Genomic DNA, 17700 nt, shown 5'->3' on the forward strand with positions numbered 1-17700 from the left:
TGTGAATGAGCGCGAAGAAATGAAGCAAATCATGCAGGCCTACGCGAAACACCGAGAGGTCAGCGCTCAAGAAGCTGTGGCTCGTACCTGCAGCTTACGATTGAAGAAGTGCTCTCGTTCAGTGGTGTTCCTCCAGACCGATGAGGACGCTCTGAAAATGAGTCATCCCATCAGCAGACTGCAGCAAATGGCACCGGATTCAGAGGAGGTGTGGATGTCAGGACTCCCCGAAAAATATTTAAACAGACCTCTGGGGCGAGAGTTTGAGGGAATGTGTCTGGCCGAGTTTGCGTCAGAGTACAGAGTACTGTACGGCCAGCAAAGAGAAAGCAAAAGTGCCATTCCCCTCAGATACGACGCAGGATTTATTCAGAAGAGAACTGACGGCAAGCCAGCCATCATCAGATTTGCTCGCTTCTCGGAGAGGAAAACACCGGAGAAGTTTTACAGGAGACTGCTGAAACTTTATCTACCGCACAGATCTGATGATGACCTGACAGATGAAAAGTACCCCACCTATGAGCGGTTTTACAGGTGTGGCGAGAGGTGGGATACGTCCGTCCAACAAATCGTAGACGGCAACAAAAAACGATACGAAGGACGAGGCAAAAAGATTGATGAGGCGTTCGAACAGTATCGGCTGATCGGTCCACCTGTCAACGCTTGGAACACGTTTGCGCCCGAGGTGGAGGTGGACCGGTTGGAGTGTCTGGCCGAGCGCGAACCTATAGACACGGAGCATGAAGACGTCGATGACATCCCCGACTACCAAGTCCAGAAAGACGTGGGGAGCTTTGTGCCGAGGATAGAGGCGCCACAGTTGAGTCCAGACTTTGTGCGAAAAATGTATCAAAGTCTGAACGAGACGCAAGCTTCCATCTTCTACAGTGTGCGTCAGTGGTGCTTCAAACGTGTCTGGGGCATCAATCCGGAGCCGTTTTATTACTTTCTGTCAGGAGGAGCTGGCTGCGGGAAGTCTCACGTCATCAAGTGCATTCATCAGGAGGCAACGAGGATTCTGCGTGAGCTCCCCAGATTCCGCGACCAGGCCGACATGTCCCAGCCTGCCGTGCTGCTGACGGCCTTCACCGGCACGGCGGCCTTCAACATCTCAGGCGGCACGTTGCATTCCATCCTCAAGCTCCCAAGGTCCTTGAAGCCACCGTATCAAGGTCTTGGAAATGCACTTGACGAAGTCAGAGCGGCACTGTCCAACGCTGAGATTCTCATCATCGACGAGATATCCATGGTTTCCAAAGAGCTGTTTGCCTACGTCCACTGGCGATTTCAGCAGATAAAAGGAAACCGGAGGCCATTTGGAGGGATGTCTGTCCTTGCTGTGGGCGACTTTTACCAACTGCCGCCCCTCGGAAGGGCCAAGCCACTGTGCGTGTATGAGGAGAATGAGTTTGATCTCTGGAGGGATGACTTCAAACTGGTCAACTTGACAGAGATCATGCGACAGAAAGACGATCGAGCTTTCGCTGAGCTCTTGAACCGCCTCAGAGTGAAGCGAAAGGAAGAACATCTGAGTGAGGAAGACAGAGCGTTGCTCGTACAGACAGTGGCTAACATCCAGGATTGTCCAGCTGACAGTCTCCACATCTTTGCCACAAACAAAGAAGTGGACCGTCACAATGCGGATACTGTTGCCGCCCGGCACAAGGACGCCATTAACATTGCAGCTGAGGACTTCAGGAAAGACCCCACAAGCGGCTGCATGATGATCCTGGACGTCAACATCAAAGGCCAGAAAAGAGACTTGCCTGACAACGTAATGGCGGCTCAGGGAGTACGCGTTATGGTGATCAGGAATCTCGACGTGGAGGACGGGATCGTTAACGGCACCTTCGGAACGATTACAAACATTGTGATGACGGAATGTGGGGCAACGGCTGTGAAGCTGATCGGACTGCAGCTAGACAATCCTACGGCAGGACAGAAATTCCGCAAAAAGATCCTGGGTCCCTCAGATAACTCAGTCTACATCGAGAGATCTGAGGAGAACGTGATCAGCAAGAAAGGAGTTGTTCGACGTCAATTTCCCATCAAGTTGGCCTTTGCATGTACGGCCCACAAAGTGCAAGGCATGACCATGACGTCGGCGGTTGTGTGCCTCAAACGCGTGTTCGAACCAGGAATGGCGTATGTCGCTCTCAGCCGCACAACTTCGCTTCAGGGTCTCACCATCACGGACTTCGATGAGAAAAAGATTTATGCTGACCCCGCAATCAAAACAGCTCTGGAAAATATGAATGTGGCATCTTTCCAGAGTGCCAGGCCACTGCTGACTTTTTTTAAATCTATGGACCAAACTCCAAAGGCTCTGACAGTCATCCACCACAACACACAAGGACTTCCATCGCACATTGTGGACCTGAAAGCACATCATGAACTCCAACTGGCAGATGTGTTGTGCCTCACAGAGACACACCTTTCAGGGTCCTCCGTGTCCCCCATTTTCCACCTGGAGGGATACAACATGTTCGCACGCAGTCGACAAACATCTTACAACAGCTGCGCAGACATGGCAAGTAAAGATGGAGGTGGAGTTGCAGTGTACTGTAGATGCAATGTTCAGGCAGAGCCTCGCAGGTACATGCAAGACGTCACAGATTTGGAGTTTGTTGTCGTTAAAATCGAGGCTCCGGTCAAAGTGCTATTAGCGACTGTTTACAAACCCCCGCATTTCCGATTACGAACATTTTTACAAAACATGAAAAACCTCTTGGATTCATTGGACCTATTAGATCACCATCCCGTTGTTGTTTGTGGGGACTTCAATGAGGATCTCCTGTCTTCAGGGAAGAAAAGTATAAAAGATTTGTTTCAGTCCAGAGGTTACACTCAGCTAATTACGGACTCCACAACTGAAAAGAACACACTGATTGATCACATTTATATTTCACATCCTGATAAATGTCTACAGTCAGGTGTTCTCCAAACATATTATAGTTACCACAGTCCAGTGTATTGTACTTTGACTGAGTAATAGCCTCTCCAGCCACCACATCCTGCTGACAGTTTCTTCATTTTGTCTAATCACGTGCATCTGAGTATGTCTGAGTGCTTTCTGTCTCTTCGCTTTCAGTATAATTGTTTGTATGTTGTGTATGTATATGTATATGTATATCTATGTATATTTATGTTGTTTGTATTTCTCTTCCTTATAAATGTTTCTTCTCTACACACTAATCTTGATGTCACATGTGGCATGTGTGGGCTGGAAATGTTATATTTGTGTTCTGTATAATAGTTCTTTTTATGTATTTATTTTTTATTTATTCGTGGGGTCAGCAATATCTCAGACATGATGAGTTGATGAGAAGGACAGTGCCAATTTATTGAAATGTAAGACAGGGAGCTGAAGAAAAGATTTAGGTAGGGACAGCGATGCCAGGAAGGAAGCTGAAGATCCAGGAAACAGAAGATCCAGGTAAATGCAAATTCTAGGTTAAGTTTAAGTTTGAAATACTCTCAATTTCGGTTCTTTTTCTGATATCATGTTAAATCTGAATTTTATATTAACTTGTGGTCAAAAGCACAGAAGTGGAGGAGATCCAGGAAGAAGACCCCAGGAAGAGGACCTCCAGAGGACTGCAGCAGATCTCTCTCCACAGACGACAGCAACCATCACCAAAAAAAAAAAAGTGAAGACTTATTTCATTGACTTTTGTGATCAACTGTTTACAAGATGCTTTGAAACCTGTAACTTATTTTTGTCTTTTAAATCCTGCAACAATGCTAGAAGATCCAGGAAGACGACCCCCAGGAAGAAGACGCCAGGAAGAGGACCTCCAGAGGACTGAAGCAGATCTCTCTCCACAGATGACAGCAACCCATCACAAAAAAAAGGGAAGCCTTATTTCATTGACTTTTGTGATCAACTTTTTACAAGATGCTTTGCAAACCTGTAACTTATTTTTGTCTTTTAAATCCTGCAACAATGGTAAGAGATCCAGGAAGAAGACCCCCAGGAAAAAGACGCCAGGAAGAGGACCTCCAGAGGACAGCAGCAGATCTCTCTCCACAGATGACAGCAACCCATCACAAAAAAAGGGAAGTCTTATTTCATTGAATTTTGTGATTAACTGTTTACAAGATGCTTTGAAACCTGTAACTTATTTTTGTCTTGTAAATCCTGCAATAATACTAAGAGATCCAGGAAGAAGACCCCCAGGAAGAAGACGCCAGGAAGAGGACCTCCAGAGGACTGCAGCAGATCTCTCTCTACACAGATGACAGCAACCCATCACAAAAAAAAGGGAAGTCTTATTTCATTGAATTTTGTGATTAATTGTTTACTAGATGCTTTGAAACCTGTAACTTATTTTTGTCTTTTAAATCCTGCAATAATGCTAAGAGATCCAGGAAGAAGACCCCCAGGAAGAAGACCCCAGGAAGAAGACGCCAGGAAGAGGACCTCCAGAGGACTGCAGCAGATCTCTCTCTACAGATGACAGCAACCATCACAAAAAAAAGTGAAGACTTATTTCATTGACTTTTGTGATCAACTTTTTACAAGATGCTTTGCAAACCTGTAACTTATTTTTGTCTTTTAAATCCTGCAACAATGGTAAGAGATCCAGGAAGAAGACCCCCAGGAAAAAGACGCCAGGAAGAGGACCTCCAGAGGACAGCAGCAGATCTCTCTCCACAGATGACAGCAACCCATCACAAAAAAAGGGAAGTCTTATTTCATTGAATTTTGTGATTAACTGTTTACAAGATGCTTTGAAACCTGTAACTTATTTTTGTCTTGTAAATCCTGCAATAATACTAAGAGATCCAGGAAGAAGACCCCCAGGAAGAAGACGCCAGGAAGAGGACCTCCAGAGGACTGCAGCAGATCTCTCTCTACACAGATGACAGCAACCCATCACAAAAAAAAAGGGAAGTCTTATTTCATTGAATTTTGTGATTAATTGTTTACAAGATGTTTTGAAACCTGTAACTTATTTTTGTCTTTTAAATCCTGCAATAATGCTAAGAGATCCAGGAAGAAGACCCCCAGAAAGAAGACCCCAGGAAGAAGACGCCAGGAAGAGGACCTCCAGAGGACAGCAGCAGATCTCTCTCCACAGATGACAGCAACCCATCACAAAAAAAGGGAAATCTTATTTCATTGAATTTTGTGATTAACTGTTTACAAGATGCTTTGAAACCTGTAACTTATTTTTGTCTTTTAAATCCTGCAATAATGCTAAGAGATCCAGGAAGAAGACCCCAGGAAGAAGACGCCAGGAAGAGGACCTCCAGAGGACAGCAGCAGATCTCTCTCCACAGATGACAGCAACCCATCACAAAAAAAAGGGAAGTCTTATTTCACTGAATTTTGTGATTAACTGTTTACAAGATGTTTTGAAACCTCTAACTTATTTTTGTCTTTTAAATCCTGCAACAATGCTTAGAGATCCAGGAAGAAGACCCCCAGGAAGACGACCCCAGGAAGAAGACGCCAGGAAGAGGAACTCCAGAGGACTGCAGCAGATCTCTCACAACATGGAAGATCACCACTGTGAAACATCCCTCTGACACAACTGTACACACAGCATGAAATGGCTTGTTGATTGTTATGTAAATAAACACGCAAAAAAGTAGTTTGTTTGAGGAGTGCTTTCTCTTGTAAATATTTGAAATGTTTTAAGAAAGTCATCATAACGTCATTGATCAGAAACACGTAGCTGAGATGTGTGTATTTATGTGTGTGTTTTAACAACACTGCAGTGCCATAGAGGTCCGTGTTCTGTTGGTGCATACAGGTTTCACTTTTGATATCGGGTTGTTGTGCTAATATGCTAATGATTAGCATGCTAATGCTAACATGCTAACCTACATTAAAATGATTCTTGAATGCATTCTAATGGTGTTTGAGATCTTTTCAATGTGTTATTTGACATGCTAATGTTAGCTTCGTGTTCTGCTTTTTGTACTGGACACTGACCTCTGTAGCGGTAGCCGCACGGGCCGGCGTTTGCACACTGTATCACTCTCCAAATTTCCCGCCGAGGGGAATTTGTCTAGTTAGTGATACAGTGCTGAGCACTGAACACAGCAGGGGCGAAGCCCCTGCTGTGTTCAGTGCGAAGCACTGAACACTATTGTTCTTCTGCGTGTTTCTTCTTCTTCTTCTTATTATTAAACTTATTTTTCCTCTTCCGTACCTTTTTTCGGTTCGCTACTAGTCAAAAACGATAGCGAGCACCCAGGCAAATTATATATCAAAACGTGCGGCTCGATCGGGAATCGATGGCTATTATTTTTCTCTACAGAATACGCGTTTTTCGCGTCGTAAGACGCGAAAAACGCAAAACGTCGTCCCCACGGCAACCGCTGGATTTTCAATGGGTGTGTATTGCGCGGAATGTTCGCGCTAGAGTGGAGGGGATTAACTGCCAGAGTGGAGAGACGCTCTGAAAATTGTCTGAAACTTTCATCTTTCCACGCTCCTCCAAGGCACAAATTTCGCTCTACGCGTGTGAAAATTTCCAGGGTTGTAGTGCCGCTTGCGCTGATTCTCACAATGTGCCTGGCTAAATGATAGAACTCACGGTTTTTGAGTTCTCAGCCTCTGAGCGAGGAGAGCGCCTCTGACCTCGCCCATAAGGTCCAATACAAATCAAAAACCGGAGAGACAGAAGTCAGACATTTTTTTAACTCGCTGTAAAATCCGCTTTTTGAGCCCAGCGGAAAAAGAAAGTGATCATCTTGTAGAGCAAAGCCTTGTGGCTCTCACGGTGAAAAAATTTTGGCAATAGGAGTTTCGGTGTAGGCGTGAGAAGCGTTTGTTCGAGGGGTACGCAGAGGCCAAATTCAGACGTTTCTCAGGCTCGTCTCATGCGTTTCCCATAAGAAATGAATGGGACGAGCCGAAAAATGCAAAAAAATCTCCCCCTTTTTCAAAGGGCTACTGCTCCGGCATACTTTCACCTAGAGACGCCATTCCAACTTTAAAACGTAGACACAAATCTCGTCTATTGGTGTCTTAAATCTCGTTTTGATAGGTCATGTAGTTTTTGATCAGTCGCCGTTCAATGACCGTGACCGTTTTTGGGAAAAATTGTGACTTTATAATGAGTGTGTATTGCACGGAATGTTGTGTTAGAGTGGAGGGGTTTAACTGCCAGAGTGGAGAGAAGCTCTGAAAATTGCCTGAAACTTTCGTCTTTCAACGCTCCTCCAAAGCACAAATTTCGATCCACGTGCGTCAAAATTTCCAGAGTTGTAGTGCCGCTTGTGCTGATTCTCACGATGTGCCTGGCTAAGCGATAGGACTTACGGTTTTTGAGTTCTCAGCCTCTGAGCGAGGAGAGTACCTCTGACCTGGCCCATAAGGTCCAATACAAATCAAAAACAGGGGAAACAGAAACCAACCATGTTTTTAACTCGCTGTAAAATCCGCAATTTTGACCCCAGCGAAAAAACAAAGTGATCAGCTTGTAGAGCAAACCCTTGTGGCTCTGACGGTGAAAAAAATTTGGCAATAGGACTTTCGGTCTTCGTGTGAGAAGCGTTTGTTCGAGGGGTGCGCAGAGGCGAAATTCAGACATTTCTGTGTCTGCTCCTCATTGACTCCAATCAAATGCATGTGTGTCCGCACCTGTGTCTGAGTGGGTGACATCATGGATCAGGCCACCTCAAGTTTCCATGGCAACCTCTGAGCCTGATTGCCTCTCCCACACACACATATGTAGCTTTAGCTGCAGCTGTGCAGCTCAGTCAAATGATCAATTGTCCATTAAGCTCTATAGTGACATGCTAACCAGCCACAGCCAAGCTACCTACTGGTGAGTTGTATGTGTTGGTGATGTAATGAGTGATGTTGGCCTGTTAGCGTTAGCCACAATGCTAACATGCTAATGCTAACATGAGGTCCTATGAACTTGTTGGTGCCTGGAGGTATACCTGTTGATGTCGGTTTGGCGTGCTAACATGCTAATGTTAGCATGCTAATGCTAATATGCTAACATACGTTAAAATGAATGTTCATCGCATTCTAATGGGGGTTCAGAGGTTTTTAATGTGATATTTGACATGCTAATTTTAGCATGCTAATGCTAACATGCTAACCTTGGCTAAAATGATTGGTAAGGCATTATAATGATGTTTGAGACCTTCTCAATGTGTTTTTTTATATGCTAATGTTAGCTTTGCGTTATGTTTTTAGTACTGGACACTGACCTCTGTCAGCAACACGGCCCGGCGTTTGGCACACGGCCCGGCGTTTGCGCACTGTATCACTCTCCAAATTTCCCGCCGAGGGGAATTTGTCTAGTTAGTGATACAGTGCTGAGCACTGAACACAGCAGGGGCGAAGCCCCTGCTGTGTTCAGTGCGAAGCACTGAACACTATTGTTCTTCTGCGTGTTTCTTCTTCTTCTTATTAAAATTATTTTTCCTCTTCCGTACTTTTTTCGGTTCGCTACTAGTCTAAAACGATAGCGAGCACCCAGGCGAATGATATATCAAAACGTGCGGCTCGATCGGACTCGGTCTGCTATTATTTTTCTCTACAGAATACGCGTTTTTCGCGTCGTAAGACGCGAAAAACGCACGAAAAAATCCCATTCAAAGTAAATGGGAGACGGCGAAAAACGCGAAAAAATCTCCCCCGTTTTCAAGGGGCTACTGCTCAGGCATGCTTTCACCTAGAGACGCCGTTCCAATTTTAAAACGTAAAAACAGGTCTCGTCTATAGGTGTATTAAGTCTCGTATTGATAGGTGGTGTAGTTTTCGAGCAGTCGCAGTTCAATGACCGTGAGCGTTTTGGGAGAAATTCTGAGTTTATAATGGGTGTGTATTGCACGGAATGTTCGCGCTAGAGTGGAGGGGATTAACTGCTAGAGTGGAGAGAAGCTCTGAAAATTGTGTGAAACTTTCATCTTTCCACGCTCCTCCAAAGCACAAATTTCACTCTACGCGCCTGAAAATTTCAAGAATTGTAGTGCCACTTGCGCTGATTCTTACGATGTGCCTTGCTAAACGATAGGACTTACGGTTTTTGAGTTCTCAGCCTCTGAGCGAGGAGAGCGCCTCTGACCTCGCCCATAAGGTCCAATACAAATCAAAAACGGGAGAGACAGAAACCAACCATTTTTTAACTCGCTTTAAAATCGGCATTTTTCAGCCCAGCAGAAAAAGAAAGTGATCACCTCGTACAACAAAGCCTTGTGGCTCTCACGGTGAAGAAATTTTGGCAATAGGACTTTCGGTGTCGGCGTGAGAAGCGTTTGTTCGGAGGGTGCGCAGAGGCCAAATTCAGACATTTCTCAGACTCTCGCAGACCCGCAGGTGGCCTGATCTCAAGTTGCCATGGCAACCTCTGAGCCTGAGTGCCTCTCCCACACACACACATATGTAGCTTTAGCTGCAGCTGTGCAGCTCAGTCAAATGATCAGTTCTCCATTAAGCTCTATAGTGACATGCTAACCAGCCACAGCCAAGCTACCTACTGGTGAGTTGTATGTGTTAGTGATGTAATGAGTGATGTTGGCCTGTTAGCATTAGCCACAATGCTAACATGCTAATGCTAACATGAGGTCCTATGAACTTGGTGGTGCTTGGAGGTTTGACTAGTGATGTCGGGTTGTTCTGCTAACATGCTAATGTTAGCATGCTAATATGCTAACATGCGTTAAAATGAATGTACATTGCGTTCTAATGGTGGTTCAGAGGTTTTTAATGTGTTTTTTGACATGCTAATATTAGCATGCTAATGCTAACATGCTAACATATGTTAAAATGATTGGTAAAGGCATTCTAAGGGTGTTTGAGACCTTCTCAATGTGTTTTCTGACATGCTAATGTCAGCTAAGCATTGTCGCCGATGCTGAAATTGGGTCCCATGAACGGATTTGACTTTGATAACGGGCTGCCATGCTAATAGCCACGCGCACGGCCCGGCGTTTGGCACACGGCCCGGCGTTTGCGCACTGTATCACTCTCCAAATTTCCCGCCGAGGGGAATTTGTCTAGTTAGTGATACAGTGCTGAGCACTGAACACTATTGTTCTTCTGCGTGTTTCTTCTTCTTATTATTTTTCCTCTTCCGTACTTTTTTCGGTTCGCTACTAGTCAAAAACGATAGCGAGCACCCAGGCGAATTATATATCAAAACGTGCGGCTCGATCGGACTCGGTCTGCTATTATTTTTCTCTACAGAATACGCGTTTTTCGCGTCGTAAGACGCGAAAAACGCAAAACCTCGTCCCCACGGCAACCGCTGGATTTTCAATGGGTGTGTATTGCGCGGAATGTTCGCGCTAGAGTGGAGGGGATTAACTGCCAGAGTGGAGAGAAGCTGTGAAAATTGTCTGAAATTTTCGTCTTTCCACGCTCCCCCAAAGCACAAATCTCGCTCTACGTGCGTGAAAATTTCCAGAGTTGTAGTGCCGCTTGCGCTGATTCTCACGATATGCCTGGCTAAGCGATAGGACTTATGGTTTTTGAATTGTGAGCTTCTGAGCGAGGAGAGCGCCTCTGACCTCGCCCATAAGGTCCAATACAAATCAAAAACAGGAGAGACAGAAACTGACCGTTTTTTAACTCGCTCTAAAATCCACATTTCTGAGCCCAGCGGAAAAAGAAAGTGATCAGCTTGTAGAGCAAAGCCTTGTGGCTCTCACGATGAAGAAATTTCTGGAATAGGAGTTTCGGTCGTCGTGTGAGAAGCGTTTGTTCGAGGGGTGCGCAGAGGCCAAATTCAGACGTTTCTCTGTCTGCCCCTCATTGACTCCACTCAAATGCATGTGTGTCTGCACCTGTGTCTGAGTGGGTGACATCATTGATCAGGCCACCTCAAGTTGCTGTGGCAACCTCTGAGCCTCAGTACTTCTCTGAGCACTCCTCTCCCACATACACACACATATGTAGCTTCAGCTGCAGTTCAGCTCAGTCAAATGACCAGTTCTCCATTAAGCTCTGTAGTGACATGCTAACCAGCCACAGCCAAGCTATCTACTGGTGAGTTGTATATGTTAGTGATGTAATGAGTGATGTTGGGCTGTTAGCATTAGCCACAATGCTAACATGCTAATGCTAACATGAGGTCCTATGAACTTGGTGGTGCCTGGAGGTTTGACTAGTGATGTCGGTTTGGTGTGCTAACATGCTAATGTTAGCATGCTAATGCTAATATGCTAACTTAGGCTAAAATGAATCTTGAAGGCGTTCTAATGATGGTTCAGAGGTTTTTAATGTGTTATTTGACATGCTAATTTAGCATGCTAATGCTAACATGCTAACATATGTTAAAATGATTGGTAAAGGCATTCTAAGGGTGTTTCAGACCTTTTCAATGTGTTTTTTGACATGCTAATGTCAGCTTAGCATTGTCGCCGATGCTGAAATGGGGTCCTATGAATGGGTTTGACTTGTGATATCGGGTTGCTGTGCTAATATGATGGCACTAGGCATGCGCACGGCCCGGCGTTTGGCACACGGCCCGGCGTTTGCGCACTGTATCACTCTCCAAATTTCCCGCCGAGGGGAATTTGTCTAGTTATTTTTCCTCTTCCGTACTTTTTTCGGTTCGCTACTAGTCAAAAACGATAGCGAGCACCCAGGCGAATTATATATCAAAACGTGCGGCTCGATCGGACTCGGTCTGCTATTATTTTTCTCTACAGAATACGCGTTTTTCGCGTCGTAAGACGCGAAAAACGCAAAACCTCGTCCCCACGGCAACCGCTGGATTTTCAATGGGTGTGTATTGCGCGGAATGTTCGCGCTAGAGTGGAGGGGATTAACTGCCAGAGTGGAGAGAAGCTGTGAAAATTGTCTGAAATTTTCGTCTTTCCACGCTCCCCCAAAGCACAAATCTCGCTCTACGTGCGTGAAAATTTCCAGAGTTGTAGTGCCGCTTGCGCTGATTCTCACGATGTGCCTGGCTAAGCGATAGGACTTATGGTTTTTGAATTGTGAGCTTCTGAGCGAGGAGAGCGCCTCTGACCTCGCCCATAAGGTCCAATACAAATCAAAAACAGGAGAGACAGAAACTGACCGTTTTTTAACTCGCTCTAAAATCCGCATTTCTGAGCCCAGCGGAAAAAGAAAGTGATCAGCTTGTAGAGCAAAGCCTTGTGGCTCTCACGATGAAGAAATTTCTGGAATAGGAGTTTCGGTCGTCGTGTGAGAAGCGTTTGTTCGAGGGGTGCGCAGAGGCCAAATTCAGACGTTTCTCTGTCTGCCCCTCATTGACTCCACTCAAATGCATGTGTGTCTGCACCTGTGTCTGAGTGGGTGACATCATTGATCAGGCCACCTCAAGTTGCTGTGGCAACCTCTGAGCCTCAGTACTTCTCTGAGCACTCCTCTCCCACATACACACACATATGTAGCTTCAGCTGCAGTTCAGCTCAGTCAAATGACCAGTTCTCCATTAAGCTCTGTAGTGACATGCTAACCAGCCACAGCCAAGCTATCTACTGGTGAGTTGTATATGTTAGTGATGTAATGAGTGATATTGGGCTGTTAGCATTAGCCACAATGCTAACATGCTAATGCTAACATGAGGTCCTATGAACTTGGTGGTGCCTGGAGGTTTGACTAGTGATGTCGGTTTGGTGTGCTAACATGCTAATGTTAGCATGCTAATGCTAATATGCTAACTTAGGCTAAAATGAATCTTGAAGGCGTTCTAATGATGGTTCAGAGGTTTTTAATGTGTTATTTGACATGCTAATTTAGCATGCTAATGCTAACATGCTAACATATGTTAAAATGATTGGTAAAGGCATTCTAAGGGTGTTTCAGACCTTTTCAATGTGTTTTTTGACATGCTACGGCCCGGCGTTTGCCACACGGCCCGGCGTTTGGCACACGGCCCGGCGTTTGCGCACTGTATCACTCTCCAAATTTCCCGCCGAGGGGAATTTGTCTAGTTAGTGATACAGTGCTTTTGCCTGAACACAGCAGGGGCGAAGCCCCTGCTGTGTTCAGTGCAAAGCACTGAACCACTATTGTTCTTCTGCGTGTTTCTTCTTCTTCTTATTATTCTTCCTCCGTACTTTTTTCGGTTCGCTACTAGTCATAAACGATAGCGAGCACCCAGGCAAATTATATATCAAAACGTGCAGCTCGATCGGGAATCGATGGCTATTATTTTTCTCTACAGAATACGCGTTTTTCGCGTCGTAAGACGCGAAAAACGCACGAAAAAATCCCATAAGAAATGAATGGGGAGAGGCGAAAAAAGTGAAAAAATCTCCCCCTTTTTCAAAGGACTACTGCTCCGGCATACTTTGACCTAGAGACGCCGTTCCAACTTTAAAACGTAGACACAGGTCTCGTGTATGGGTGTAGTAATTCTCGTTTGGATGGGTCATATAGTTTTCGAGCAGTCGCAGTTCAATGACCGTGAGCGTTTTGGGAGAAATTCTGAGTTTATAATGGGTGTGTATTGCACGGAATGTTCGCGCTAGAGTGGAGGGGATTAACTGCCAGAGTGGAGAGAAGCACTGAAAATTGTGTGAAACTTTTGTCTTTCCACGCTCCCCCAAAGCACAAATTTCGCTCTACGTGCGCGAAACTTTCCAAGTTTGTAGTGCCACTTGCGCTGATTCTCACGATGTGCCTGGCTAAGCGACAGGACTTACGGTTTTTGAGTTGTGAGCCTCTGAGCGAGGAGAGCGCCTCTGACCTCGCCCATAAGGTCCAATACAAATGAAAAATGGGAGAGACAGAAACCAGCCGTTTTTTAACTCGCTCTAAAATCCGCATTTTTCAGCCCAGCGAAAAAAGAAAGTGATCAGAGTGGACAGCAAAGCCTTGTGGCTCTCACGGTGAAGAAATTTCGGCAATAGGAGTTTCGGTGTCGGCGTGAGAAGCGTTTGTTCGGAGGGTGCGCAGAGGCCAAATTCAGACGTTTCTCAGAGTCTCGCAGACCCGCAGGTGGCCTGATCTCAAGTTGCCGTGGCAACCTCTGAGCCTAATTGCCTCTCCCACACACACACATATGTAGCTTTAGCTGCAGCTGTGCAGCTCAGTCAAATGATCAGTTCTCCATTAAGCTCTATAGTGACATGCTAACCAGCCACAGCCAAGCTACCTACTGGTGAGTTGTATGTGTTAGTGATGTAATGAGTGATGTTGGCCTGTTAGCGTTAGCCACAATGCTAACATGCTAATGCTAACATGAGGTCCTATGAATTTATTGGTGCCTGGAGGTATACCTGTTGATGTCGGGTTGGTGTGCTAACATGCTAATGTTAGCATGCTAATGCTAATATGCTAACATACGTTAAAATGAATGTTCATTGTTTTGTAATGATGGTTCAGAGGTTTTTAATGTGATATTTGACATGCTAATGTTAGCATGCTAATGCTAACATGCTAACATGCGTTAAAATGATTGGTAAGGCATTATAATGATGTTTGAGACCTTCTCAATGTGTTTTTTGATATGCTAATGTTAGCTTTGCGTTATGTTTTTAGTACTGGACACTGACCTCTGTCAGCAACACAGCCCGGCGTTTGGCACACGGCCCGGCGTTTGCGCACTGTATCACTCTCCAAATTTCCCGCCGAGGGGAATTTGTCTAGTTAGTGATACAGTGCTGAGCACTGAACACAGCAGGGGCGAAGCCCCTGCTGTGTTCAGTGCGAAGCACTGAACACTATTGTTCTTCTGCGTGTTTCTTCTTCTTCTTAATATTATTTTTCCTCTTCCGTACAAATTTCGGTTCGCTACTAGTCCTAAACGAAAGCGAGCACCCAGACAAATTATATATCAAAACGTGCGGCTTGATCGGACTCGGTCTGCTATTATTTTTCTCTACAGAATACGCGTTTTTCGCGTCGTAAGACGCGAAAAACGCAAAACGTCGTCCCCACGGCAACCGCTGGATTTTCAATGGGTGTGTATTGCGCGGAATGTTCGCGCTAGAGTGGAGGGGATTAACTGCCAGAGTGGAGAGATGCTCTGAAAATTGTCTGAAATTTTCGTCTTTCCACGCTCCCCCAAAGCACAAATCTCGCTCTACGTGCGTGAAAATTTCCAGAGTTGTAGTGCCGCTTGCGCTGATTCTCACAATGTGCCTGGCTAAGCGATAGGACTTATGGTTTTTGAATTGTGAGCTTCTGAGCGAGGAGAGCGCCTCTGACCTCGCCCATAAGGTCCAATACAAATCAAAAACAGGAGAGACAGAAACTGACCGTTTTTTAACTCGCTCTAAAATCCGCATTTCTGAGCCCAGCGGAAAAAGAAAGTGATCAGCTTGTAGAGCAAAGCCTTGTGGCTCTCACGGTGAAGAAATTTCTGGAATAGGAGTTTCGGTCGTCGTGTGAGAAGCGTTTGTTCGAGGGGTGCGCAGAGGCCAAATTCAGACGTTTCTCTGTCTGCCCCTCATTGACTCCACTCAAATGCATGTGTGTCTGCACCTGTGTCTGAGTGGATGACATCATTGATCAGGCCACCTCAAGTTGCTGTGGCAACCTCTGAGCCTCAGTACTTCTCTGAGCACTCCTCTCCCACATACACACACATATGTAGCTTCAGCTGCAGTTCAGCTCAGTCAAATGACCAGTTCTCCATTAAGCTCTGTAGTGACATGCTAACCAGCCACAGCCAAGTTACCTACTGGTGAGTTGTATATGTTAGTGATGTAATGAGTGATGTTGGGCTCTTAGCATTAGCCACAATGCTAACATGCTAATGCTAACATGAGGTCCTATGAACTTGGTGGTGCGTGGAGGTTTGACTAGTGATGTCGGGTTGTTGTGCTAACATGCTAATGTTAGCATGCTAATGCTAACATGCTAACTTAGGCTAAAATGACTCTTGAAGGCGTTCTAATGATGGTTCAGAGGTTTTTAATGTGTTATTTGACATGCTAATTTTAGCATGCTAATGCTAACATGCTAACATAGGTTAAAATGATTGGTAAAGGCATTATAATGATGTTAGAGACCTTCTCAATGAGTTTTCTGACATGCTAATGTTAGCTGCGCTTATATGCTAGCGCTAACCGCACGGCCCAGCGTTTGGCACACGGCCCGGCGTTTGCGCACTGTATCACTCTCCAAATTTCCCGCCGAGGGGAATTTGTCTAGTTATTTTTCATCTTCCGTACTTTTTTCGGTTCGCTACTAGTCAAAAACGATAGGGAGCACCCAGGCGAATGTTATATCAAAACGTGCGGCTCGATCGGACTCGGCCTGCTATTATTTTTCTTGGCAAAATACGCGTTTTTCGCGTCGTAAGACGCGAAAAACGCAAAACGTCGTCCCCATGGCAACCGCTGGATTTTCAATGGGTGTGTATTGCGCGGAATGTTCGTGCTAGAGTGGAGGGGATTAACTGTCAGAGTGGAGAGAAGCTTTGAAAAGTGTCAGAAATTTTTTCTTTCCACGCTCCTCCAAACCACAAATTTCGCTCTACGCGGGTGAAACTTTCTAAGGTTGTAGTGCCGCTTGCGTTGATTCTCACGATGTGCCTGGCTAAGCGATAGGACTTACGGTTTTTGAGTTCTCAGCTTCTGAGCGAGGAGAGCGCCTCTAACCTGGCCCATAAGGTCCAATACAAATCAAAAACAGGAGAAACAGAAACCGACCATGTTTTTAACTCGCTGTAAAATCCGCATTTTTCAGCCCAGCGGAAAAAGAAAGTGATCATCTTGTAGAGCAAAGCCTTGTGGCTCTCACGGTGAAAAAATTTTGGCAATAGGAGTTTCGGTGTAGGCGTGAGAAGCGTTTGTTCGAGGGGTACGCAGAGGCCAAATTCAGACGTTTCTCAGGCTCGTCTCATGCGTTTCCCATAAGAAATGAATGGGACGAGCCGAAAAATGCAAAAAAATCTCCCCCTTTTTCAAAGGGCTACTGCTCCGGCATACTTTCACCTAGAGACGCCATTCCAACTTTAAAATGTAGACACAAATCTCGTCTATTCGTGTCTTAAATCTCGTTTTGATAGGTCATGTAGTTTTTGATCAGTCGCCGTTCAATGACCGTGACCGTTTTTGGGAAAAATTGTGACTTTATAATGAGTGTGTATTGCACGGAATGTTGTGTTAGAGTGGAGGGGTTTAACTGCCAGAGTGGAGAGAAGCTCTGAAAATTGCCTGAAACTTTCGTTTTTCAACGCTCCTCCAAAGCAGAAATTTCGCTCTACGTGCGTCAAAATTTCCAGAGTTGTAGTGCCGCTTGTGCTGATGCTCACGATGTGCCTGGCTAAGCGATAGGACTTGCGGTTTTTGAGTTATGATCCTCTGAGCGAGGAGAGTACCTCTGACCTCGCCCATAAGGTCCAATACAAATCAAAAACAGGAGAAACAGAAACCAACCATGTTTTTAACTCGCTGTAAAATCCGCAATTTTGACCCCAGCGAAAAAACAAAGTGATCAGCGTGTACAGCAAAGCCTTGTGGCTCTGACGGTGAAAAAATTTTGGCAATAGGACTTTCGGTCTTCGTGTGAGAAGTGTTTGTTCGAGGGGTGCGCAGAGGCCAAATTCAGACATTTCTGTGTCTGCTCCTCATTGACTCCAATCAAATGCATGTGTGTCCGCACCTGTGTCTGAGTGGGTGACATCATTGATCAGGCCACCTCAAGTTGCTGTGGCAACCTCAGCACTCCTCTCCCACACACACATATGTAGCTTCAGCTGCAGCTGTGCAGCTCAGTCAAATGATCAGTTCTCCATTAAGCTCTGTAGTGACATGCTAACCAGCCACAGCAAAGCTACCTACTGCTGAGTTGTATGT

General features: G+C 45.4%; 1 protein-coding gene across 1 annotated transcript; it reads left to right on the plus strand.

Annotated features, from left to right (window-relative positions):
- Positions 1–216: 216 nt before the first annotated feature.
- On the plus strand, positions 217–3846 carry LOC139328103 (uncharacterized). The gene is made up of 3 exons (XM_070958198.1): positions 217–3436; positions 3543–3650; positions 3749–3846. The coding sequence occupies exon 1, from the start codon at positions 272–274 to the stop codon at positions 2990–2992; it is 2721 nt and encodes a 906-aa protein (XP_070814299.1). The 5' UTR covers positions 217–271; the 3' UTR covers positions 2993–3436; positions 3543–3650; positions 3749–3846.
- The last annotated feature ends 13854 nt before the right edge of the window (positions 3847–17700 follow it).

The sequence above is a fragment of the Chaetodon trifascialis genome, assembly GCF_039877785.1.
Source record: "Chaetodon trifascialis isolate fChaTrf1 chromosome 24 unlocalized genomic scaffold, fChaTrf1.hap1 SUPER_24_unloc_1, whole genome shotgun sequence".
Lineage (NCBI taxonomy): Eukaryota > Metazoa > Chordata > Actinopteri > Chaetodontiformes > Chaetodontidae > Chaetodon > Chaetodon trifascialis.